Here is a 26,447-nt window from a genome sequence, read left to right on the forward strand (position 1 = left end):
CCTGACCTTTATAGGTACAAGATCTAGTTCTTTAAAAAATTTGCCTCTGCAGTCCACAATATAAACAAGGCATATGCTCAAGGGCTCAAATCAAGAACTCCAGCTTCTCATTTTCAGCTTACACTAATATAACTTTTTTACAAGTGTAAAAAAGTTACTGATTCCAAAGCAGACTTCATCAGAATGAAATGTGTACTCCTGCTTAACTGGTAGTTGAGCCTTCTGTTCCCTTGCTAAGGTTGTTGGGCAATACCCTTCCCAACAACCTTTGCTATTTCTTATCCTTGGGTTAGCTTATCATGATAAGCTAACCCAAGGATAAAGCAGATCTCTTGTTATCAGTACTGTTCTGCAACGCTTGTTTAAATGATGAAGTCAAACCTCCTCCATCACTACCATAAATTGCATGCCCACAGATCTTTTGCCAGAAGGGCATTAGAAAAATCCTTATTAATCTCGATAACAATAAGGTTCTATTGTTGGTGGTATTCTCCAGGTGGTATTCCTCCAGTTGTGCTGAAACTTATGTCCCCCCCCCCCAGAATTAACAGCCATCCTGCATTGACTATAAAATATAAGCTATAAACTATTAAATAAGCTATCAAATCCATCTGGCATCTACACAATGCCATGGAAGCAAGTTTTTATACAGCTTGTACCTAAAAAAGGAGACAAAATTCAGCCACCATTGCTCCATTGCTGTCAACCTCAATACTCTCGAAAGTTTTTTTAGGTATTATTTCTAGAAAAATTTCCATGTTACTCGTCTAACTAAATATTACTTTTATGGCTATTATTTTTGCCTAATTTTGTTTAGGAGTATTCCTTTTCATAATGTCATTGGCTTTTTACTCAATTTTTAGGGCATTACCGATGTTTTAAAGACAGATACATGAAGAATATTTGGGAAGAATACTTTTGGACATACCTTTGTAGAATGTTCCTGGTTGTCTTCTTATTCAGCAGCATCTGGTGTATGACGATATATATTTGTATTACTGCTGACGTATGACTGAAAGGGAGGGAGAGGGAGTTGGAAATGTGGAAATAGACAGATGTGGGAGAATTGAGGGTGAGGCAAGTGGTATGCCAATTTAAATCTGTGTTTTAAGGGTGGGCTGAGAATTCTTTGGAAAGAAGGTGAAAAATATAAATTTTTTTGGGAAAGAAGAAGGATAGAATATAATCCATCATATTCTATCCTCCTTTCCCCCAAAAATTTCTATTTTTCACCTTCCCAAAGAATTCTCAGCCCATCCTTAAAAGATTTTTTTTTTTTTTTTTTTTTTTAAATATTGATCCCATACTATACACAACAGGTAAAAAGACCTATACACACATCAGTGGTGTGTGTTAAGTGCAGGTGAGGACTGAGATAGAAGTTTATTTTTGCATTTGTATTGAAGAGTTGTAGATTGTAAGGTTGTACAGTAGTTGTTTGGAAGCACTTCATGAGGAAGGCTGTTCCAGAGGACAGAAGTGGATGAAATGAAATAGAAAAAGCAGAAGCACAGCACGCTTGTAATTGTGCATTAAAGGGATTGGATGGGAAGCAGCTGCTCTAGTATACTGACGAGTGCAACAGCAAGTGGGGGGAATGATAGTTGCCAGTTCAGTAGATCAATGAGTATTAAAAAATCTGTGTAATAGACACAGTGCAGTGTCTGTAAGCTAGAGGTTAAAGTGAATCTGTAAGAAAGGTATCATCTATGAGCCAAATTGCTCTCCTCCAGACAGTGTCAAGGATTTTTAGGGAAGCTTTAAGTGCACCACTCTTAACATGTGAGTAGTATTCTAAGCATGGGCAGATTTGAGATTTGTATATGGTTAAGAGGTGGTTGGATGTAAAATAGCATCTTGAATGATAGAGAATACCTAGTTTTTTGGAAGCTGAGGAAACTATTGATGTGATGTGTTTATGCCATTAGAGAGTGGAGATAAATGTCAGTTGAAGAGTATTACTGGGGTTAAGGATAGGTGAGCTGAGGTCGCTTTTGAGAGAGAAAAGGCAAGATTGTGTTTTAGCAACAGTGAATATGACAAGACCATCCTCTGTCCTCACCATATTAAAGAATAGTATGTAGATCAGTGTTAAAGGTTCTAGTAGATGTTATAGCTTGGAATGCCAGTATTATGTGGTTTGTCAAATGAATAGGATGAATGGAGAGTAATATCATCTGCAAAGCTGTGGTGATTGACAGTAGGTCATTTATGTACAAGAGGAGAAGAAGAGGGTGACAGGACACAGCCTTGAGGTGCTTCTGCATTGATGGCAAAGCTCAAAGAGTGGGAGCCATCTACCATGACTTGCAGAGAATAACTAGAGAGAAAGATGGCCACCCAGTTATAGAGGGTGGCAAGGAGACCAAAGGATACAATTTGTTTAGCAGGGCTTGATGCTAGACATGGTCAAAAGCTTTGGAAATGTTAAGAGTGACAGCACAAGTTTCCCCAAACCTTTTCATGGCATGTATCCAGTGGCGGGTAATGTAAGCTAGGAGTTCAGCCACGGACTGAATGATATAATCCATACTGATGGTCACTGATTAATGGATGGGCCTTCAAGTCCTGGAGAAGTTGACTATTGATGAGTTTCTTCATTATTCTGGAGAGGACAGAGGTGATGGCAATTGGTCAATAGTTTGACGGTAGACTTTATCTTCACATTTTTTTTTGGAAAAGGCTGGATATAAGATGGCTTGAACACATTGGGATAAGTACTAGCTAAAAGTAATAAATCGTAGAAATGATACAGGCAAGTGTTAACTCTATTCAGTGCACAATATTTGAGAAAGATTGGAAATATGCTATCAGAACCAAGAATTTGGTGAAGTAAGAGTGGTACCATCAGGATGAGAGAGAGAGAGAGAGAGGTGGAAGTGCAAGTGATCAAAAGTTGCATCCAACAGCCTTGGCAAGGGACCAGAAGGCACAGATTCCACTTGGAGAGGAGGAAAGTTTTCTGCTTTTAGCCTTAATAAAATATGATTTGGATTTAACTGATGACTGTTTTGCATTTGTTAGTTGTGTGCTTTGTATAGGTGGAGTATGAAGCTGGAGTTCTTGATGAGAGCTACCTATGGTATGCTGAAGTCTTTTTCTTCAACTGCTTTGATACACTTTCCTTGAACCAAGGTCTGAAGAACGGACAAGGATTATGAGAGATGAAGAGAGTAGAATGAGAGATGAAGGCCTTCATGCCTTCATCTCTTCATGCAGGAGGAATCGTGAAGTGTAGTTTGGGCACTGGAGGTGGACAATAGTGGATGTAGCTGCAATCTGGGTTTCTGTTAAGAGTAAGATGTTTATTCAGGTTGTGACTGGATGCATCTTTTTTCGTTGGGATTAGTTTATGAAGGAGATTCATTATTGCTGCAGTGTCAGTGTCATTTTTTGTAAGATTCTTCATAAGTTAAATCATGGTCAGATGGAAGGACACAGTGAAAGTGTGCAGTAAGAGGAGACTCTTGGGCATGACATTCAGAAAGTGACCACTCTCCATGGCATCTTTCATGCAGCCTTGACAGTCTCAGTGGCAACAGGATTATGTGCCAGTTGACCAGGAAGCCTTCTGATTCATTACTGCCAAGTTTGCAGCCCATGCACTAACTGGTGGCTGGTCTGCAGCACCACCATTTTAACTGATGTACTCTCAAAATGGATGAGGTTATGGGTCTTTAGGTATGACAGAATAGTATCACTCACACTACATGGATGGGGGGGGGGGGGCTATAGAAATCAGAATCTCTACTCTAGAGACCAAATATGGCATTTGTCACTTCAGACTTCCAAATAATATAGGTGGTGGTATTTCATGGAGCAATGAAGGTTTTTTATTATTATTATTATTATTCATGACACCTCCAAGGAGTCTGAAGGCTCATTGTGGGAGGACACCTACCGTACAACTCTCCATCTCCACTGCTACACGGAACCTCTATTACCAATCACCTACATCAATGCCATCTACTACCCACAACTACCACAACCACAGCTAGTATTTCTTGTCTGTAAATTGCGCGTGTTCTGAAGGGCCGATTTGTCTGTATGCGGGATGAAAAAATCCGAGTTTCTGGGAGAAAAAAACCCTTCTACCTCCATATGAGATCGGCTAACTCACCTTCGATTGAAAAAGTCCATATAAAGATTCCTCCCGTCATGATGAGAATCGAACTTAGGCATTTTCTAATCAAAGGGCGCAACGTACCGTAGTTCTTCCAATTGCGCTAGAGGCGATATACCACTTAGTAGGGACAGTTGGCATTTCCTTCAACTAGGAAGGTATCCCTTTGTAGTGGGAATACTTGCCGGGTTTGCCACAGTCCCTTTTATTCCAGTATCATTTCAAGACCAGCTTTCTCTTCTTCAGCTGAATATCATCATATACAACTTATCTTGAAATAAACATATACATTCATAGCCTCTTCAGCATCTAAAAAACTTGTTCTTTTTTGTTCAAAACATTACTTCTCTTTTGCTCAACTCCTAACACTTTATATGTCATATATCCAACCATCTTGGAATACTATTGTACTTTTGGGGTAGTGCACCCAAAACTCTCCTTAAAAAATCTTGATGATATACAAAGGAGGGCAATGTGCTTAATAGGTGATCTCTCTCTCTCTCAGACTTCTTTCAGTCACTTTCCTCACTGAGTGCAAGCTTCAGCGCTTTAAGAAACACATCAATAGATTACTTCTTTCTCCTTAATCAAATTACCTGCACATGGGGTTGTTGTTATAGGGCCTGTAACCTTTCATGTGTGCAGTTATTATATATAAAAAAATACACCAATGGTTCTTCTGCTATACTATTATCAGCTAAAAAAGTCAATCTCTGGCCTCTTTTTCCTCTCAAATTCTTGCATATTTGATTTTGATAAAAGTCTCTCCCATCATTCCAAACATCATCACACTCAATGCCCCTTCTGACTTTCCCCTGAATGAAATTAGAAGAACCTTGTCCAAATTGGATACCAAAAAGTCGAGATTCCATTATTCACCTGATCTTGATGGCATTTCTCCAGTTATTTTGAAGGTTTTTGTTCTAGAGCTGATACCTTTTCTACATTCTCTTATTTCACTGGTCTTTATCTAACACCATGGAAATTAGTCCATATACAACCCACTCCTAAGAAAGCTGACAAAACCTTAGCATCAAAATGCTGTCCAATTTTTCTCATCACAATTTAAAGTAATAGAGAGAACCATTAGCACTCAACTCCTACACTACCTTAAGCTCCCAATAAAACTATCTCAAACATATGCCTTGACAAACATCATGTACAATCCATCTGTATGAGGATTGACAAACTTTACTATCCAATTGCTATCTAACTTCTCCTGCTGCAATTTTTTTAGACTGAATTGAGATGAAAGAAACTGGACACTAATACAGAAAACCATTAACACTCAAATCCTACACTGTCTTAAAGGCTAAACTAATAAATGATGATGAGTAAGGATTCTCCTACTGTTGATCATGAGGCATCTACTTACCATTACCCATCTTTAAATAAACGGAAACGTTTGCTAAACTACAAGAAGTTACTCTTGATATCACTGAGAGCTTTTGACTGGATATGGTACAAAAGTCCAAATAAGCTTCCTGACTGAATGCACACTATAAGTGATAGCAGAATTGCTTATCTAAAAACTTTGTAAATAATGTTTGGGTTCCACAAGGTGCTATTCTCTAATTGGATTAGCAGTCAACTGGAGTGGATAATGACCCACTCCAGTTGACCACTCCAATACATAGTTTTGCTGATGACAACACATTACACTCAAACTCATTTGACAAACCCGGAACTATACAAACACCACAACCTCAAGAATATAACTTCCAATACTGTAAATTTTGATCTCCCCATTATTCTCCAATAAGATTGAGATAACATGCTAGCAAAACATAATCTTAATTTCCATTAAAAAAAAAAAAGGAAAAAAAAACTTTTAATCTTAGTTTTGGCAATACCCAAATTTCTCAACAAAATGAGATTGCCCTTTTGTGATTACTCTAAGATCAAACCTATATTTCATGAAAATTATGGAAACAACTACTGCATTACAGTTTTCATGATGTATTCTGATCACTGTGTAAGCATGAAGGAAATGACAAACCTATATTGACATAAACATCTTTCAATTATTACTTCTACAGCATTTAATACCCAAGAATTAGGATTTCTCTACTGTTCAAGCCTTTACTTCTTTACATCTACTAACTTTAAACAAATTCAACAAATCTGACCAATTGAAATTACAGAAATTTGTTCCGGGATTTCAACTCTGAACATTCATTCTTCAAATCAAACGAGAACAAGTTTCTTCTTTCTTTTAAACCTTCGGCCCATCAGTCAACCATAGGCTGGCCAACCTCTTGTGTATGAGATCATCATAAAAACTTAATTATGTCATACTATTACAGTACTGTACCCTCATGGGGGTGTACATGATTAGATTCTATCATCAGGAAGGTGATGATGAAAAGTAGTAGTGGAAAAGCTATGAAGCGGGCAAGTGTATGAGGAATATAAGGCTCAAGCTAGGAAAGTGACTGGCATGTTAATGAAAGAGAAATTAAAATATTCTTCTTCTCTTCCATGTGGAGCTGTCTAAAGCAAGTTCTTTCATATGCCAACGGCTTTGAAAGTCCAATGCAGTTCTACTAAGGATTTTATGCCATGTCTTTCCCTGGGTCTTGTAACCTCCATAGTGCCCTCAAATACTAGGCAAGGAATAAATATAAATTAAAGATGCCAAGAAATTATATTCTTGGTTTAATCCTTTATTGAAGTACAAGCAAACAAAGTTTGTGCATGAAAGTTACTTCACATGTGTAAGGAAAGAAAGTTACTTTCCTTCCTTACACTTAGATAAAGGATTAAACCAAGAATATAATTTCTTGGAATAATCTTTAATTTATAGTATTAACCAAATGGGAAAACTTTCAATACCAGGCAAGAAATTCTGTCCAGTTACATTCACACAATGTGGCCAAGCCAATGGAGTTTATGCTTTTTAACTGTGTTAAGAACTGTTAGGTTAGGGATATTCAAATCTTGCAGCACTTGTGCATTAGTCTTATGTTCTGTCCAATGAGTTCTGTTCATTTTCCTGAAGCATTTAATTTCAAAAGCTAACAGTTTCCTCTCTGCTTCTTTTTTTAATGTCGAGAGTTGAGAGAATATATTTTTAGAGTTGTAGGAATTTTGTTGTTATTCCAAATTTTATTAAGTTTATTCATTAGTTATCATGCTATAGAGAGGTTGGTTTATTGTTGCTATACTCTGTTCCACTTCAGGATTGCAGTAAATCACTTCCCTATAGGAAACATTCAATTCTACCAACAGAAAATACTCCCTTCTTAGGATGCAATTAAAATATTGTTTGGACATAAAATTATGAGGTGTTTAGTTTTTTTTAAATTAAACAGAATTCATAAAAAAAATTAGTACTACTTTAAAAATAACAAAACTAACTAAATAAATAAACTGGCTGATTGTTTTAATAAATCAGATCACTCCATGGTCATGCTACGATTTCAAACTCAAACATGTCGGATGAGACAGGTGTTAGATTGTGACTCCAGATTTTTTTATTTGAAATTGTCATGGGGAAAACATTGACGAGTTAGTCAAAGCAAATTTTGATGAATATTTACATGAAGCTGTGAGCTTTGCATTCTGGCAAGACCAAGGAAGAGAGTGTCACAATGGTGAGCAAGCAGCTAATCCCTGTTTCAAAGAGATCCATCTTCAGTGCGAAAACCAATGAAAAGGTCACACGTGATGTACACAACAACCAAAAAGCAGGCATGACAGGGACTTAAACTTGCCCAATCCAGTGCAAAGCACTCAAGGCCAAGATTTGATGACTTCATCTGGTGTACCATTTGCCAAAAGATTCATGCATTTTTCCTCAAATGGTGGATCTTGGTTTCAGGTATTTCAGCAATGTGCATTGGCCGTCATAGAATGAAAGGATGTAATTGCTTGGTGACACTGATATCTTTGAAAGTGGAGGAATATACATCTTCTTTGCAATAAGCAGGCTGCAATCTTAAAGTGGAACAGAGCATTCCCCTAAGTCATTTAAATTTGCATTCAAGTATGCCCCTAGTTAATTAAAACCAGTAACTTGTTTTATGATTTCCTGATTAGAATATTAGAGGAGGCAAAAACTAAAGTCCAAGAAAAATTCCTAGATGTTTCATTGTGTGGTCAGAAGGAGATATAACTGTAGAAGAACAACCTTGCTGGATGGAGCAAGTTATTGGATGACTGTGACTGATGCAGATGATAAAATAGAAATGTTTAGTTCTTATTTTATTAAGATGTTTCATTCTGAAAAAAAGAAAGTTATTTTTGGAGAGAAGGGGAATGTTCAGGTATTAGAAGTGAATAATACATATGTACATTCACTGAGTCAGATTATAGATGACTATCTTTGCAAACTATGACATAACATATAAAACCGATAATTCCAATTCAGTTATTTGCAGTTTTAATAATTTTCTAAGCATCAAATTCAAATGACTTTGGAAAGCCTGAAACTCAATATTCCAATGTCTGTTATTTGCAAGTTTGCTAATCATTTCCATATTAAATACTTAACACTGGGGAAAAGTCCAAAAATCAGCAAGTGTGTTCATCTATAGTTTTACTGATTATATGACCATGAACTGCTCTTCTCCACACTCATACCAGATTATTCTATACAACTGCCTCACCCCACAACTAAGGCAATGCCACTGACTTGTTTGTTTAATGAATGTCGTGCTGCTCAAATTGTCCTAAGGAGGGGAAGACTGCCATTTTCTATGTGGTAAAATGGAGGCATTAAACCATAGACCAGAATTGGACAGATAATGGTGATATTATTCATGGAGCTCAGAATGAATCTGTTAAAAAGCAGCTTTTACAGTTAGTCTGATCACATTTCATAATAAAATACCATAAGTAGTTAATATAGGACAATGAATCTACTTGATTTTTTTGTCTGCCGTAGCATTCAAATAGGGTGAACACAGAACAAGTTGTTAAGTTGTACCGATTGGGTCTAGACATCACATTGGCAACGTGGATTGGCAAATGCCCGAGCATTATCACAGCACTGCATATGAGGGCAATATTATGGAGGAGAAAGAATCAGATGCAAGAGGGTTCAGCACAGGACTACTATAATTCAAACCTTTACATCAACACTGTTGTATAGAATGAATGGAGCTAATTGTTCTTCAATCGACAATTTTCCTCCAATCTATTACGTGTGAGCACTCCAATATTGTCATATATAACATTCCATTCTTTTAAGGCACTTCTGACTGAATCAATCCACCTAAACCTTGTCTTCCATTAGGTCTCTTTCTTACCATCTTGGCATCACACATCAGTTTCGATAACCTCTATTCACCCATTCTATTTCAGTGGCTATACCACCTTAGATTAGCTCTGCTGACACATTCTCGAATGCTAACAATATCAAGTTACTTTCTAATAGCTTCATTTTTAAACTGATTTTGCCATTGGTTCACTCCCCTAATCCAACTGTCACATCCATAACTTAAAATTGGTTTGAACGCTCTCTTGCATACTGCTAGTTAGGTGTTTTAGCTAATTTCTCTATTATTCAATATAAATTTACTTAGTTGGCTACCCGCCATACCAATTCTGTTGTCTATTTCCAGATTTAACCTGCCATCTTCACTAACAACTGTGCCTAAATAGCTGAAATATTTCACTTGTTCTATAGGATCACCATTCAGAATGCAGTTGAAAGTTTTCTATGCTCCTGCCTATTTTCATAGTTTTGGTCTTTTTGTGGACCAGATGGCGTGCAAACAGAATTTTTAAAATTAATAGAACCAGAAAACATCAAACTTCTTGAAAAACTATTTAATAAAATATATGAACGCGATGAATTTCCATCAGATTGGCTCAAATCTACATTTATCACTGTCCCAAAGAAACCCAAAGCGAATTCCTGTGGTGACTTCCGACTTATTAGTCTAATGAGCCAAACATTAAAAATATATTTGAAAGTAATTCAGAATCGTATTTATAGAAAAAGTGAAGAAACTCTAAGTGAAATACAATTTGGCTTTCGGAATGGTTTTGGTACTAGAGAGGCCCTTTTCTGTACCCAAATATTGATACAAAAATGCATAGAAAAACAGAAATCTGTCTTTATGTGTTTCATAGATTTTGAAAAAGCATTCGACAAAGTCAGACACACTAACTTAATAGAAGTCCTTCAACAAATAAGGCTAGACGAACAAGACATAAGACTAATAACAAATCTGTATTGGAATCAGTCAGTTACCGTTCAATTAGACAACATTACCACCAGTGATATTAACATCAAAAGAGGAGTGAGACAAGGATGTGTGCTCTCACCACTCCTGTTCAACATATATGCAGAGGTAATCTTTAAAAAAGCATTGGAAGAATGTTCAGAGGGAATCACAATAAATGGAAAGATTGTTAACAACCTTCGATATGCAGATGACACCGTGCTAATTGCAGATAATATTATGGATCTCCAAAAACTCATTGACAGAGTATACACAGAAAGCCAAAGAATGGGAATAAATATAAACATCAACAAGACAAAATACATAATCATCAGCAAACATCCAGCCTCATCAATGAAACTGACACTCAATGGGAAAAATATTGATCAAGTGTCAAGATATAAATATCTTGGTTGCTGGCTTAATGAAGCAGTCCTTCATGAAAATGAGAACATTATTCTGCAATAAAGACCTAAACATGGAAGTCAGATGCCGAATGCTGAAATGCTACGTGTGGTCTATTCTGCTCTATGGAGTTGAAACATGGACATTGAAAGCGACAACCATCAAGAAAATCGAAGCCTTTGAGATGTGGCTATACAGAAGAATGCTAAAGATATCATGGACAGAAAAAATTACCAATGAAGATGTCTTAAAATCCATTGGCAAAGCTAAACATCTTGTACAAATAATCAAGAAATGAAAAACATCATATCTTGGCCACATCATGAGAAACAGCAAATACCAACTTCTACAAACTATTTTGATAGGAAGAATTGGTGGCAAAGGAACTAGAGGAAGAAAAAGAATATCATTCATGGTTTGACAACATCAAGACGTGGACAGGAAAGAGCAGTGCACAACTGCTCAGATTAGCACAAGAGCGCAGTTTGTTCGCCAAGATGGTCGCTGACCTTCGATAGAAGATAGCACAATAAGAAGAAGAAGGTCTTTTTGTTGCTGATTTTCATGCCAAATTTGTTACAGCTGTTATTCAATTATTATTCAGCTGTTATTCAGTTAGTGAATCCTGGAGACTTGCACTAGATGTTTTTAGGAGTAGAATATCATCTCCATAAAGCAAAGAGCTAAAGTTTGACATCTCCAATTGTAATATCAGGTCTGATGCCGCTTTTTATCATAACGTGATCCATATAGATGATGAATAAGAGTGAAGATAATGTGTATCCTTATCTTATCCCTGATTTTATATCAAACAGTCTTTCTGTATATTTTTCATTCCTAACTCCTGGCTTACATCTTAAATATAGAATATGTATTGCTCTGTATAACAGTCGATTTATTCCATATAATTGTAGTGTTTTGAACAACTTTCTCTGGGAACTTCGTCGTATGCCTTTTCCAGATCTACAAACTTAATTAAGTACATATCCTTGTCATATTCCCGATTGCTCAATTATTTGTCTTAAAGTGAAAATCTGATCCTGACAATCTCTATTTGATGTGAACTCAGCTTCTTCTCCAAGTTTCTCTTCTACAATCTTACCTGGAACACTTAGTAGAGAAATTCCTCTGTAATTCTCGCATTCAGTTTTATTTCCTTTTTATAGATGGGTACTATGAGAGCTCTATTCCAATCATCAGGAATTGGACCTTCTGACCAGGCCCTCTGAAAATTTTCTACTACTGATCTGCACTGCTTGTTTCGTTTAGCAGTCTTTCACAGTAATTACTTAAGACATCTAGGATATTCATATCTTCAGTTTTCATCTCACCTTAATCATCTTTAATCCCTTTTCTCCTTTCCTCCATTTCTAAGCTCCTTCAATAGCTTCTAGAACATTTTGCCATCTACCTGCTTATTTTCCATGTTCTTACCAAAGTCTTCCCATAACTTTTGTTTAACTACTTTTGTACACAGCTTAGCTTTCCTACATTTTTATCTATATTCTTTTATGGTATCTGCCAACTCACTTGCTAGGAACTTTTGGTATGCTTTCATCTTTTCTAGGACTGCTTCTATAACTTCTTGTGTCTACCATGGTGGTGGTCTTATTTTTATATATCCTTGCAGATAACTTGCAGACAGCTGAATCTGAATCAATGTCTTCTTCAGTGTTTGCCACTGAGACTCCAAGGTTTGGTTCTTGTTTTCAATTTGTTTCATAGTTTCTTCAATAATGTGTGTATTATCAAGTCTACAATCTACATGTAAAAACTGCTCAACTTTAATTCTTTTTAAAACTTTCTTACATACTGTTCTTTTCAATGTGATATCCATTTTTATTGTGCTTAATACTAGTTAATGGTCACTTCCAATATCAACTCCTCTGTACACTTTTGTATCATGAATGAGCATGACAATATTAACAATGACATAGTCAATGAAGCTTTTCTTATTTCTTGTGTCTTCTCTCCATGTGAACTTGTGCACATCTTTATGTTGAAACATGGTGTTTAGTAATGACTAGTCTGTTTCCTGAGCAGAAGTCAAGTAAATACCTACCATTATTATTAGCTTTGTCCTTTTCTCCAAATTTTTCCAAAAAATTCTAGATGTTGAGTTGGAGCTTGTTCCAGTAACAGACTTTTCACCGTTTGCCCTGGTTCCCTGATAAAAACAGCTGGGGGGGGGTCCTTGTTTAACCGAGTGATACCCCCAGCTGGCATGAAATTACATCGTTGTATTTTCAGGATGTTATTTTCAGGCAATAATGATCAAGGAAAGGAAGGAGTAGTGATGGCATTCAAAGAGTAAAGAGTATTTAAGTCGATTTGGTTGGCTAAGTTCCAAATTGCCAGTCCATCCTTGTTTGTTCAGTAGATACCTACAAATGGGGTGCGCCATGTGAAAGTAAGGATTGGACATTAGGTCAGAAGCTCCAGTCAGTTCTAAAACATTCCTGAAAGGCAATCTGGAGGTCTCCCCCCCAGTTACTTGGCTTTGAACCTTAGGTGCCCCCCCCCAGGGCCCATTAGTCAAGGATATCAGTTTTCAATGTAGTAGCTAAGTATAAGGTTTTAAACTTTGGGAATACAGATAGAACTCTGGAGTATCAGAATTTCATTCATACACACCACATCTTATGTTTTAGTAAATTAGATGACTTTTATGTCATCTAATTAAATGATACAATGTTATGATTAAAAAAAAATGGAAAGTGATACAATTAAATGTATTAATCCCCCCCCACCTCACCCACCTTCTTCTGCTTACAATATGTAAGGCAGTTATTTATAATTAAATGCACTTCTCTTCATCTCCACAAAGAATAAAAAAAAAAAAAATGTTTATTATTTAAATTAAGGGGATATTAAATCCCCCATTATTTCAAAGCTGAATAAGAAACTCAAAGATCAGAATCAAAGGGTTTCATGCTGAATATAGTAAACTATAAAAGTTTCGGTGGATTGTAGCTTACTCTACAATCCGCCGAATCAACTAAAGCACATAGTTCAACACATAGCAAAGGTGGGTAAAGTTCTGATCACTATTCTTAGTATTTCCAATAATGCAAAACACATCTCCTAGGAGATGTATGATGTTATACATTATGGTGGAAGGTCACTACCCAGACCGGTTTTGACCTTTATTGAGGTCTCATCAGTGAGTAGGTAGACCAGGTAATACTGAGGTTATAGCGAAAAGAACTTATATACCTTGCTATACGAGTTGTCAAAAAGGCACACCCATAAATTATTTAAATAAAGAGCCAACAGGCTTCACTTCGGCGATGTAACATTATTTAAATTAAGGAGATATTAAATCCCACATTATTTCAAAGCCGAATAAGAAACTCAAAGATCGGAATCAAAGTATATAGTAAACTATAAAAGTTTTGGCAGATTGTAGCGTAAGCTAAAGCACATAGTTCAACACTAGGGCAACACTTTGCTATGAGTTGCCCTAGTGTTGAACTATGTGCTTTAGCTTACGCTACAATCTGCCGAAACTTTTATAATTTACTATATTCGGCATGAAGCTCTTTGATTCCGATCTTTGAGTTTCTTATTCGGTTTTGAAATAATGTGGGATTTAATATCTCCTTAATTTAAATAATGTTACATCGCCGAAGTGAAGCCTATTGGTTCTTTATTTAAGTATGTTTATTATTATTAAGAGAGAGACCTCCAGGGAGTCAGAGACTCATCGAGAGAGGCCACATACTATACACACCAGCTATTATACTTATTCTTGAATTGATTCACACTGCTTGCGCTCACAACATCCAATGGCAATCCATTCCAATCATGCACCACCCTATGAGAGAAAAATCTAGCCCTCACCCCCCCCCCCCACTTCTTAGCAGCATTCATTCTTAGCTTTCAAGGATGCTTTCTTGTCCCCCTCCTCACCCTCCATAAATTGAAGAATTCCATCAACTGAAATCCTGTATTGCCCTTTCAGACGTTTGTCTTTCCCCTCTTTCTCCTGTTTGCTGGTGTCTGCAGTCTACAAATTCTCAATGTCTTCATAATCAGTATTCCATAATCTTCATAATTCTGATATAATTTTTAACACTCTCCTTTGCACTCTCTCCAGTATATCAGAATTACAATGGAAACCAGGTGACCAGACCTGTGCTAAATAGTCCAAGTGAGGTCTTATCACAGTCTTGTAAAGAGGAAAAATGACATCCTTATCTTTACAAGTGAACGTTCGTTTCCGCATTGCAAATACAACTCAAAGGATAATTGCAATCATTTCCACATGGCCCCTGAACTTAAACTTAATATCTATTAACACTCCAAGATCCCTAGCCTTATCAGTTTCTTCTGGTCTAATCCCATCAATATAATAAGATATTGGATATCTAATCACGCCAAAGTGAATGACTTTACATTTACTGACATCCATTTTCCTGTACCCACAATTCCAGCCTATTCAAATCATTCTGCAAATACTGCATATCAGAAGCATTTCTAATTACCTTATTTATCTTTGCATCATCATCATCAGCAGCAGCAAATAGCTGTATGTCGCTTGTCAAATCCTTCCCAATATCATTAATGTACAGACTGAATAACAGTGGACCAAGCACTGATCCTTGTGATACTTGTTACCTTAAATCTTGCAGACTCACATCCTCTGTATACTACTTTTTGATATCTGTCAGTCAGCCATTCTCTTATTCCATGCTAATATTCTATAACCCAAACCCATATTCTCCAATTTATGCAAGAGTCTAAAATTCAACAGTATCATGGTGTATCCATTCCCCTTGTTTAGTGCAATGGTAACATTATTATAGAATGTGAGCAAGTTGATAAAACATGATCTTCTCTTCATAAACCCATGCTCCTCATTGCAAAGTAAAGATTCACTGTCAACCCTTTTCTGAAAATAAGCCCCAACCGTATTTTTTCCAAAATTTTCACCACCACTCCTGAGATACTAATTGGTTGATCGTAGGATACATCGATCTTCACACCACACCCTTGTGCAATGGAATAAGCATACACTCCTTCCATTCCTGCGGAATCTTCCCTGTTCTGAAACTCATATTAAACAGCCTGGTCAAAGGAATAGACAGTTCAGCTGAACACTCCTTTAGCACATGTGCTGATATCCCATCATTGTCCCTACTGCCGAATTCTTATTGTTTCTGCAACAGCTCTAATACCTTGTCCTCATACACCTGAGTTTCTTCATCCAGTGAAAAGGCAGCAGTAAGCTCGATGTTGCATATGCCATGTTGATAGTTTTTAACAAAATGGGCACTCATTAGTTGAACAACCTCCTCTGCATCTGTAACCATCATGACATCTGCATTTAGAAGAGTTATTCTTTCATATTCATTCTTTCTTTTACTTGCAGCAAATCAATAGAATTCTTGTGGGTTGTCTTTAGCACACCGATCCAGTTTCTTTTCATATTCAGACTTTGCTTTTTGTACAACAGTTGTTAGTAGTCTAGACTGCTGCTTATAATTTTCATAACGGACATCCTTATGCACACAGTATTCCTTCCACATCATCTTTTTCTTACGAATCTCGTGTTTAATAAGATTAGACATCCATTTGACTCCTACTCTATTTATTTTTCGAACTCTCAGGACACACTCTGACACTGCATCATTTAAGTATTGTTTAAATGCACTGTCAATATTCTTCCCATCCAGCAACCAATCCCATTCTACAGAACTCAGAATACTCCTTAGTTGGTCATAATTTCCTGCTTTGTAGTTCAGCATGTAATCTTTTCTGAATGGAACATTCATAAACTTAGTCACTTTGGAAGTGAGTACTGCATGATCATGGTCACCAACAGAATAGTTACGTCTTTAAGTGAAACACCCTCTGACACTATAATCAAATCTAACACTCTTTGACCTCGAGTCCCTTCTGTCACATGCTGCTTGAGAAAGTTGTCCCGCAACAGCTCAATAAATGCATTTTCATTCTTCTCATGAGATTCTACTGCTACTCAAATAATATTTGGATAATTAAAGTCTCCCATTATGATTACTCTTTTTGCACTCATCTTTTCTATTTGGTGATGCATTTCTTCATCACTAGCAACCGATTCACCAGGTCTGTAACAAAACTGAACTATGTAATTGATCTTGTTAGACTCCATCCCACACCACATGGCTTCAAACTTACTGCCACATGAAATACTGTTAGTGATAGCACTACAATCATAGATCTTAATTCTAACCGGATTCAAGTCATCTAATATCATTAGCAGCACGCCACCCCCCTCCTCTCCTCTCTATCCTTCCTAAAAACACTGTACCCTTGACACTTGATATCAGTTAGTATGTCTAATTCTGTTAGCCAGTTCTCACTAATGCCTATAATCTGAGGTTCCAACATACTGACTAATGCAACAAACTTTACCCATTTGTTTCTGATACTCCTGGCAATCATGTACAGACATAATAATCTACCTGCATGTTCTTTTGTATACTCTTGTCTGCAGTTTGAGCAACACAGTTGGACAACTTGCAGATCTCTATTCTTCTCTAGTGCTTTATACATGTAGACATCTTTGCATACGTTTGATGGGTCCGAACCAGACAAACATAAAGTCTAAATTGTTTTCTCTCCTCATCATTTTCATGATAAAGCCCATTCCCATCACTAACACAGTATGACATCATGCTTCTTGATAGCCAAAGGGGTATAAGGTAGAAAATGAAGATTTGTGACAGAGGGACTGGGATGATTCTGTGAAACAGGGATCATTATTTAATTTGATCATCCTCTTCTGAATAACATCAAGCAATACTAACAAGGGATTGTGCTGTGCATTATTCAGATGCTGAGGCAACTGATGTGAATTCATCAACCTCTATAAAGAAGTAGGCGGTACAGAGAGTTGTAGAGTAGGTGCCCTCCCTTGATGAGTCTTTGGACTCCCTAGAGGTGTCATGTAATAATAATAACAGTATATTAAAAATATGGTGATAAACTATTTTACCACTTGTGTATAGAAAATATGACTTCTGCATTGATTCAAACTCAGCATCTTCCTGGGTCTAGCTCACACTAATGAAATCTCAATAAAGTCAAATTGGAGTGGTGCTACTTCCCATAATGCATAGATACTCAGGCAACTAATGAAGCCATTGGCCTCTATATACTAGTAGCCTAGTTTAAAGATACCTCACAAGCAAACTTTGTATGTTTAAGCTTAAATATAGGATTAAACGAGAATGTAATCTGTCGAGTATCATTTAATCTAATAATGTAATAGCGAATGCATGATGAATGTAATAGAAAATATGAAGAATATAGAGGGCGAACAGGAAGAAGCATAACAATAGAAATGCTAAAGAAAAGTAAACAAATTACCACTGGTAAGTTGTAAGTAATCTATAAGATGCTGATGAAAGTAAAAATATGCCTGGACAATGCAAGGAAGCAATAATGACAAGAATACTAAAGAAAGGCAGCAATGTTACTAAATGTGAAAAGTGGAGAGGAATTAGTCTGCTTTCAGTACTTAAAGTACTGACTTGAAGATTTTTTGGTTGAAATCAGGTAAACAGAATTAATAGGCGAAAGGAATATAATTGAAGAGCTTAGAATTCAAAGCTTTGTTATACCTAAATTTCACAGATTTTTGTCAGAGCATACAACATCATTGATAGAGACATTATGGATTTAATTATCAGAAACTCTGGAATTCCCCATAAATGTGAAAATAATTAAAAGAAATGTATAAATAAAATAAAAGCTCTGTTATTGCACAGCAAATAACATTAGAATGGTTTAGAGACAAACTCATCTGAGACATCGTGTAATGTAAACTACTTTTCAACATAATTCCTAATTGGATTATGAAAATGTTATAAGGAGATGAATAAGATTGAACTTCAATATGAATTAAACAAGTTCTTTAGCTGAACAAAAAAGAGAAAAAAAATGAAGAATGACTGGCTATGCTAGAAGTAGTTATGAATTTTATACACTTTGGAGCTCATGTTCATAATGAAGGTGGAACCACCAAGGATATAAACACACAGATTGCAAATACTGCCTTTCAGATGATTGAATATAATGCATTGATTTACTTACCATGCCTTCCATACCATGAGGCAACAGCATTACAAGGCCACTCTGTCTTACCCATTTAGCTTGTCCACTACTAATAAACTGGTCAATAATACATTGTGCAGTATTCATGAAGTCACCAAATTGAGCTTCCCACATCACCAAGGCATTAGGATTAGTCATTGAGAAGCCAAGTTCAAATCCTGAAAAACAAAACAAACATCCTAGTTATAATACCTAGTTTTTCTTTATTCCCAAAATATTTATACATTCATTAAAAATAGAATACAGATTACTTCCATAAATATTTAATTCATTCACTGAACATGTTGAGAGCATTTTCAAAATAATCCCAATATGAATTACAGAAGGATTAATAATGCAGACATCATATTATCAGCAGTAGTAGAACTGCACCATCTATAACCACAGTCATAGCAAGGTTTAGTAAAAGGTATATATATATTAAAAATAGAGAATGAGCCTAATGAATGAAGTTCTCATGATGCCAGATTTTTGATATGATAATGAGATACAACCATGAGAGAAAACTGTGTGTATATATAAAAAATATTAATAAGATGCCTCTGGTCTCATAATACTAGAATGCCAGAAGACTGTCACAGGTATAGGTTTGATTCTAGTTGTCAACTAGAAGCACCCCCCCCCCCCACTGTGGTTCCAGAGCTGATTTTTTGCACATGCAAGTAGTTTTCCCTCTGGAAACTGAGGGTTTAATCATGCAACCTGAAATAATCAACTGCATAACACAATACTTGGGACAACAATATGAGGTCAAGTCAAAGATCCCAAGATGATGGATGCCGACCTGGTTGGCCAAGTGGTTAGCATATCTACTCTCCAGCCAAAAGGCTGCGGGTTCAAATCCTGCCATGGGCATGGATGTTTGTGATTGTCTGTGAAAATACTAGTAGTGGTGGTGTTGGGCAGTAGATGGTGTTGGTGTAGATGCTGTGGTAGAGATGAGGAGTAGTAAAGTAGGTGCCCTCCCTTGATGAGTTATAGGACTCTTTAGAGGTGCCACATAATAATAACAATAATATGTTTGTCATATTCTCAGCAGAATGCCTTAGCTTGGCCTTAAGCAGAGTTGTTGGTAACAACTAAGTGCAGAGGAGCAGATACCACGAATAATCAACTAAGAAGAGTTCCACTTACTTCTTTTAGGGAATTTAAAAAAAAAAAAAAAGATTTAGAGGATTAGAAGAGAGGAGAAGGAAACATTAATTCTGAGTTAAGAATTATGTAACATTACTCCCTGTAATGGAGATAAACCAAGTCCACTAGATCTATTCCAGTGGATGGTATCATGATACCGATGTAATATTACTAAGCCACTGGCTGCTTGATTGATGTCGTAACACTTTCTGAAATTTGCAGCTGGCAGAAGCCAACATGAGATGATCCACAGGTGCAAGGAATCTAATAAACACCAGGGAATGCCAGTGGAAGAACTTTATCCTTCATGCCTCCCCCCCCCCCCCCCCTAAAAAAAAAAGGAACAAAGCTTTGGATGACATGCAACGTAACTTGAAGGTCAAACATCGTTTGAAATGTGGTCAGAGATTCCTCAGACATAAGGATGTCTACATAGTTGATCTCTTCTTAAACAGCTGAAGATGTAATAGCTCTACTGTTTATGGCTTCATCAATGAAGCAGATGTGTTTCATTTCTTGTTGTAACAGGGTGATGTAGAACAAAGAGAACAAGCTCACTGGATGAGCACTTATAGCCGTATTTCCCATATGGATGACCATGAATCTATAGCATTCTCTGCAATGAAATCTTAATTAACTAATCAGTCTAGTGCACTAAAGAATTTGGTCTAAAATAAGAGGCAGAACTGTTATTTTAATTTATACAAGCACATTATCCTAAGATAAATGGCATTAATTTTGCATAAAAATTTTTACTTTTCTCTTAATGCTTAATTGTAAAAATGTTATCTACACATTTGTACTACATGGAAAGCTTAGAATGTGATGCTATGACTCAAGTAATACCATCTGTATTATTAATCTTTTTGTCATTTATGCTTATGCTGTTTTGATGTTTTAAATCAATTATATCAAAGATGCTCATAACATGCATAATATTTTTATGTAAAAATTCTATGAATAAAAAAATATAATTTATGTATGTACCTATGTTCTGCTTTTAATGGGTACTTATATCCCCAACTAAAAGAAAGGCCATATATCAGTAATAGATAGGGAAAAAATGGATAGCACTGTTAGAGTAGTCAGGAAGAAGATTCTATTTTATACTATAAATTGAATTTATGCTACATGTATCCTGTAAGTTTGTGTTGTTCAGCCAACAGATATTTTTGTCTGAATATTATTCATTTCTATCCACAAGTTATAAAAAAATGTATGTATTAATTTCTAAATAATGAAAATAAAACTAAGAGAAAAACAGAGAAATAAAACAAGCGAGACAAATGAGAAAACCAAAATTCCCCCCCCAAAAATTAAACTATAAAAAAATCTTAGAAAAAAAAATTAATTCCACATTCACTTTCTCAACATTTGTGATATATTACGAACTTAAATTATGTGTACCACCACCAGCAGACATCCAAACCTGATCTCTTTTTGACCAAACCCCAAATCTCTTCCAGCCATAGCTCATGTTAAATGTTCAAACACCCTGTATGATTCCTTTGGACACAAGGATGGTGGAATATCAGACTGCACTATGCCTAGTGCAATCTGATATTCCTTGCCAGATAATGCATAATCTTCTTCTTTTTGACCTCCTACAACTTAACATTTCCTTATCTCATTCCAAATTGGAGAAGAGGTATTTGCTGTAAGCAATGACCTAAAGCAAATCTCATCAACCAACCAGAAATCCTGACAATCATCTCCACCCATGCAACACTCGATCATTTCTTCACCAGTTTTCCTTCCAGGTATACTGTTAAGGTGACTTCTCCTTTGGTAATTCAGATAACAATCTCATTCAAGTTTCATCTCTAGTGGACTGCACTCCTCTCAGCCATTCACAACCTTGTGTACTTTGGTATTATGTGCCAAGTGGGAAGATCTCAGAGATTTTACTCCTTCCTTCCATGGTCAGAATACTGTTTATGTTCCCCAGATCCTGATATTGGTTGTGATCTTGTTACACATGTAAGAATGAAGGCCTTCCTTTTCCATGCTGTTTAAAATTTCCTCCTACACCCAAGAAATTGTTTTTCAAAGAGTGTGACTGAATGGTCCAACAAAAGAAAACAGCTTACTGTAAGTGGCTTAAGACCAAAATCATAACTTCATTCACTGAAACCTACAACACTCTGGGTATATAATGAGTAGGAGATGTACTGCATACTGTTCACCCTGTCAGGATAGACCACAGTTCTGGATTTAGGATTCCAAATAGTTCTTGTAAAGATGTGATACCACATTGACAGTGCTGCCACTCTTGCTCATGAAGAAATAAATTCAGTTTTAGTGGAATGAAATGTTTACATTTCAAACAGTTGACAATGGCATTGGTATCCTGGAATCTTTTATGGAAGGTAAACCGAATGAGTTGTGATTTCGATTTTATTTTCCACTTAGTGATATGTTTTATGTGCAATAACATTGTGCAGAATCTGTAAAATACGAGACTTAGGTGTTGGTGCTTATTCGTAGCCTTCAGGGTATTAACAGAGCCAGAGAAACAAAATAAGTAATTTATTAAGCGACTAATATTTCACTGAATTGCTAAACAACATCTTCAAAGACAAATACAACTGTTATAAAACACACAGCACTCAACAAATAGTTCTACTGTTGTAGAAACAATTCAAATTATAACTGAAAAGAAATTAATATCTTATTAGGTTGCCTGGTTGTCTAGATGTAGTAGGCCCCAGGATGATCAAATTATGGAGAGGATATTTTTGGTGAGCAGATAAGAATAGATAATTAATTTTTGGTATGGTTTGAATATCAGCATGCCAATTTTTAGAACGTGAAATTTTTCTGAAGTGTCCCAGATGCAAGGAAAATGGCAACCAATTTTTTTATTAGGACCTTGGGGAGAGGTTTCGGGGATGGACAAAAGAGTTCTGTTGATTTTGTTGGGAGGGATTAGTGTCGCCAAAGCAAATGGCGACAATTCTAGTAAATTCTAGAATTTACCATAGTAAATTCTAGCTCAATTTACTATGGTTTTCATAACAACATATTGCTGGGAGGGGAAGATTATGTGACAGATGGTACATCCATCATCTATCACAATTGAAAAAATTTATCGGTTACACTTTATCAGTCTAGAGGAACACAGAAACTATTTCCATTACCTGCACTACAGCCATTCTGGTATAACAGACTATGCCAGGGATACAGATTACTGGATCTAATGGAACAAAACCTCCCTTTTATACAGATGCAGATATAAATCTAAGAGACTATTTCTGGAATCCACCACAGAATTACAACATGTGCCAAATAATTAAAATTCATCTGCCTCATTTTTTTTTTTTTTTTACTAAAATGAGGCAGCTGAATTATCTGAGAGACCATCATTATAAGACCTTCAGCAAGATTCCATTACCAAACCCACAGAGGACATCACCACTAAGGACTATAGGATCTTGTCTCTCATACTAAGCCTATGTTTGTTTTCCTGTCAGTGTGACTGCACACATGCCTAGTGTATTTCACTGTTTCCAGGAAGATGCCTTGGTGAAATATCGACATAATAATTTATTAGCTAAATAAATTCAGTTAGTAATTATCTCTAGACAGTGTTTCATCCATTAAACAGCAACATGAGTGAAAGACAGTTTGAAACCGTTCAGAATTCAATATTTTCTTTTTTTTTTTTATGTAAAAATTTTTGTTCTACCTAATTGTGATGCTACAAAGTTCAATAAAAACCAAAACTGAAAAACAGTTCAGCAATTTTTAATTAAAACTCTAAATATTACATAGCCACTGTGCAATTATTATTATTAGTTTGAAATGGTTTGCCAAATTCAATCAAAAATCATTTTGTTAGAGCCACAGCTTAACCAAGCTAACATATTCTAGTGTTCATCCTAAATATCGAAATTTATTAAATTCCATCCCACACACACAGAGTCATTGCTATATATAAAAATTTTAAACATTTTGTTAATGCAAAATGGTCAGAAATAAAAACTGAAATAGCTTAAAAAATTTTTTAAGAATTCCAAATACTGAATTTCATATACATTTGATCAAGGAATAACTTACTTAAAGATGGATGATCAAAACAGATTATTATTATTATTATTATTCAGGCCTCCATGTAGTCAAAAGACTCATCATAGGAGGTCCTACCTAGGGAACACAAAGTCTATCAAGACTCATCGTGGGAGGTCTCTCCTAGGACACACAAAGTCTATCATACAACTCCTTAAACTCATTGACCGTTCTTGCTTTCACCACTCTATCAGGCAATGCATTCCACGGTTCAACCACCTCCATGCAAAGAAACCACTCCTCACAGCTTCCTTTCGTAACTTCCAGGGATGGCCCCCTTGTCATCACTCCTACCCACTGTTCAACCAAGCAAAAGAACTCCCCAGTGTCAACCCTGTAACCACCTCTAAACAGTTTAAAAGTCTCAATCATATCGCCTCTCTTCCTCCTATCAACCAAATTCTGCAGTCCACATTCCCTCAGCCGATTCTCAGCTGAAGCCATCTTTGTTATCCCCTTCTGTACCCTTTCCACAGTTAATTTATCGCCTTCAAATCCTGGGGACCAAATGTGAGAACAATAGTCTAAGTGTGGTCTGATCAGGGTCTTATACAATGGAATGATAATGCTTATCTCTGCAGGTCAGCATCCTTCTCAGTATTGCAGCAAACTTCTGTGTTACCTTCAGCATCTTTGCAATATGTCCCCTGAATTTCAGGTTTCTATTAATCATCAACCCCAGATCTCATCTCCCCTACTTGACCTTACATTTTGCTGCATTACACCAACACCCACATTCATTTGTCCATCTGTCTAGCATATTCAAATCCTCTTGCAGCACTACCTTATTAGTAATAGCAGTTTCACATTATCTGCAAACAACTGAATATCCCCCTGCAATCTACTGACAATGTCATTGATATAAAGGTTAAACCATACAGGTTCTAGTACTGAGCCCTGTGGGACCCCCAATTGTAACCTTCTGCCTCATTGAAATTTCCACCATACACAACTCTCTAATACTTATCAGACAGCCAATCCTGAATCCAGTTGACCAACCTGACATCCAAACCCATGATCTGCAACTTAAATATCAGCTTATCATGTGGCACCCTGTTGAATGCCTTCGCTAAATCCAAGAAAATGGCAGTATATGCCTTTCCCTCATCTACTGCTCTTGTAACTTGATTATAAAAGGCTAGCATATTACAAAAACAAGAGTGCTCCCTTAACAAATCCATGTTGACTCTCACAGATAACATTACCCTCATCTGCCCAATGCTGTATATGGTCCCCCTCACTAATTTCTCCAAGATCATAACAACTACTGATGACACTATCTTACCTTCCTTTTATTCCCTGTGCACCTTTACTGTAGCCAGACTTTCATTGAAAAGCCAGTCAAAGGAGCTATCAGTTCTTTAGCACATTCTCTCAAAATTCATGGTGAAATACCATCCAGTCCCACAACTTTACTGACATCCAGAGTACTCAGTATTTGGAACATGTTCTCCTTCTGCACCTCTAAACCTGCTCTATCCCTCTAGTATTAAAATTTACTCCTTTAGGATGAAATACACCAATAAAGTGTTCATTGAACAATTCCACTATGTCCTCTACATCAGTCACTCTATTCCCATTTTTATCCCACAATGTCATTCTTCCACAATCATTTCTCCTCCAGCCACAAAGCTAAAAAATTCCCTAGGATTTTTTTGGATCTTAGGGCCAATCTCATCTCATATTTTAGTTTCGCCTTCCTTACCGTACTAGTCACTCTCCTGGCCTGTGTCTTATATTCTTATAAGTTAAAAATTATGTGCCTGAATCAGCCTGAAACAATAACAAAAATAACTGTTTACTAACTCTACTATGTTTTCCATCCATCATGGAATGTTTCTTCAGGAAAAAATTAGCGAATTAAGATATCAAAAAAGATGTCAAATTAAGATTAATATCAAAGCGAACTGCAATATTCAAACAACAGTAATGGAATAAAAGGTTGAACTGTTAATTAGTTATATATATATATATATATATCTAGCAATAGCATTCATGTGAGGTATTAGCAAGATGAAAAGCATAATGTTCATCATATCCTAGCTCTGCATAGTTCACATGTTTGATGCAAGAGAAGGTCAAAATTGATTTAAGTAACTGGTTTAAACAAACTTAGTTTATTGCATTTGGTGGAGATATATATCTCAGAAGCCTCTTTGACTTTCCAGATATGTAACTATTGTAAACAATATAAGCCATCTCAGTTCACTACAATGACACTTTCCAGCTTTTTAAGGGAGGATGTAGTGGAGAAAGAATAAAAGACTATTACAGAGAGAGAGATATGTGAATGTAATTGTTTAACTATTCTAATGTTGCATTCTGTTACTATTGTTTAAATGTTATTATAGCTGGCTCTGAGTTAAATATATATATATATATCCCTGATTAAGAAACATCCCAACAATGCAAAACCTTGTTGTTTTGCAAGAAATCTAATA

The 26,447-nt window shown here is 36.2% G+C and overlaps 1 protein-coding gene across 1 annotated transcript in view; it reads right to left on the bottom strand.

The window, feature by feature from the left end:
* Positions 1-26,447, bottom strand: part of LOC150104569 (2-oxoglutarate dehydrogenase complex component E1-like) — a 567,065-nt gene that overhangs the window by 71,404 nt on the left and 469,214 nt on the right. Inside the window, exon 16 of the mRNA XM_090395786.1 lies at positions 18,784-18,962. Coding sequence (XP_090251912.1) covers positions 18,784-18,962 — 179 coding nt within the window. The remainder of the gene's footprint in view (positions 1-18,783; positions 18,963-26,447) is intronic.

Source organism: Typopeltis vanoorti, chromosome 7 (assembly GCF_054136105.1).
Source record: "Typopeltis vanoorti isolate ZY-2024b chromosome 7, IOZ_Tvanoo_1.0, whole genome shotgun sequence".
NCBI lineage: Eukaryota > Metazoa > Arthropoda > Arachnida > Uropygi > Thelyphonidae > Typopeltis > Typopeltis vanoorti.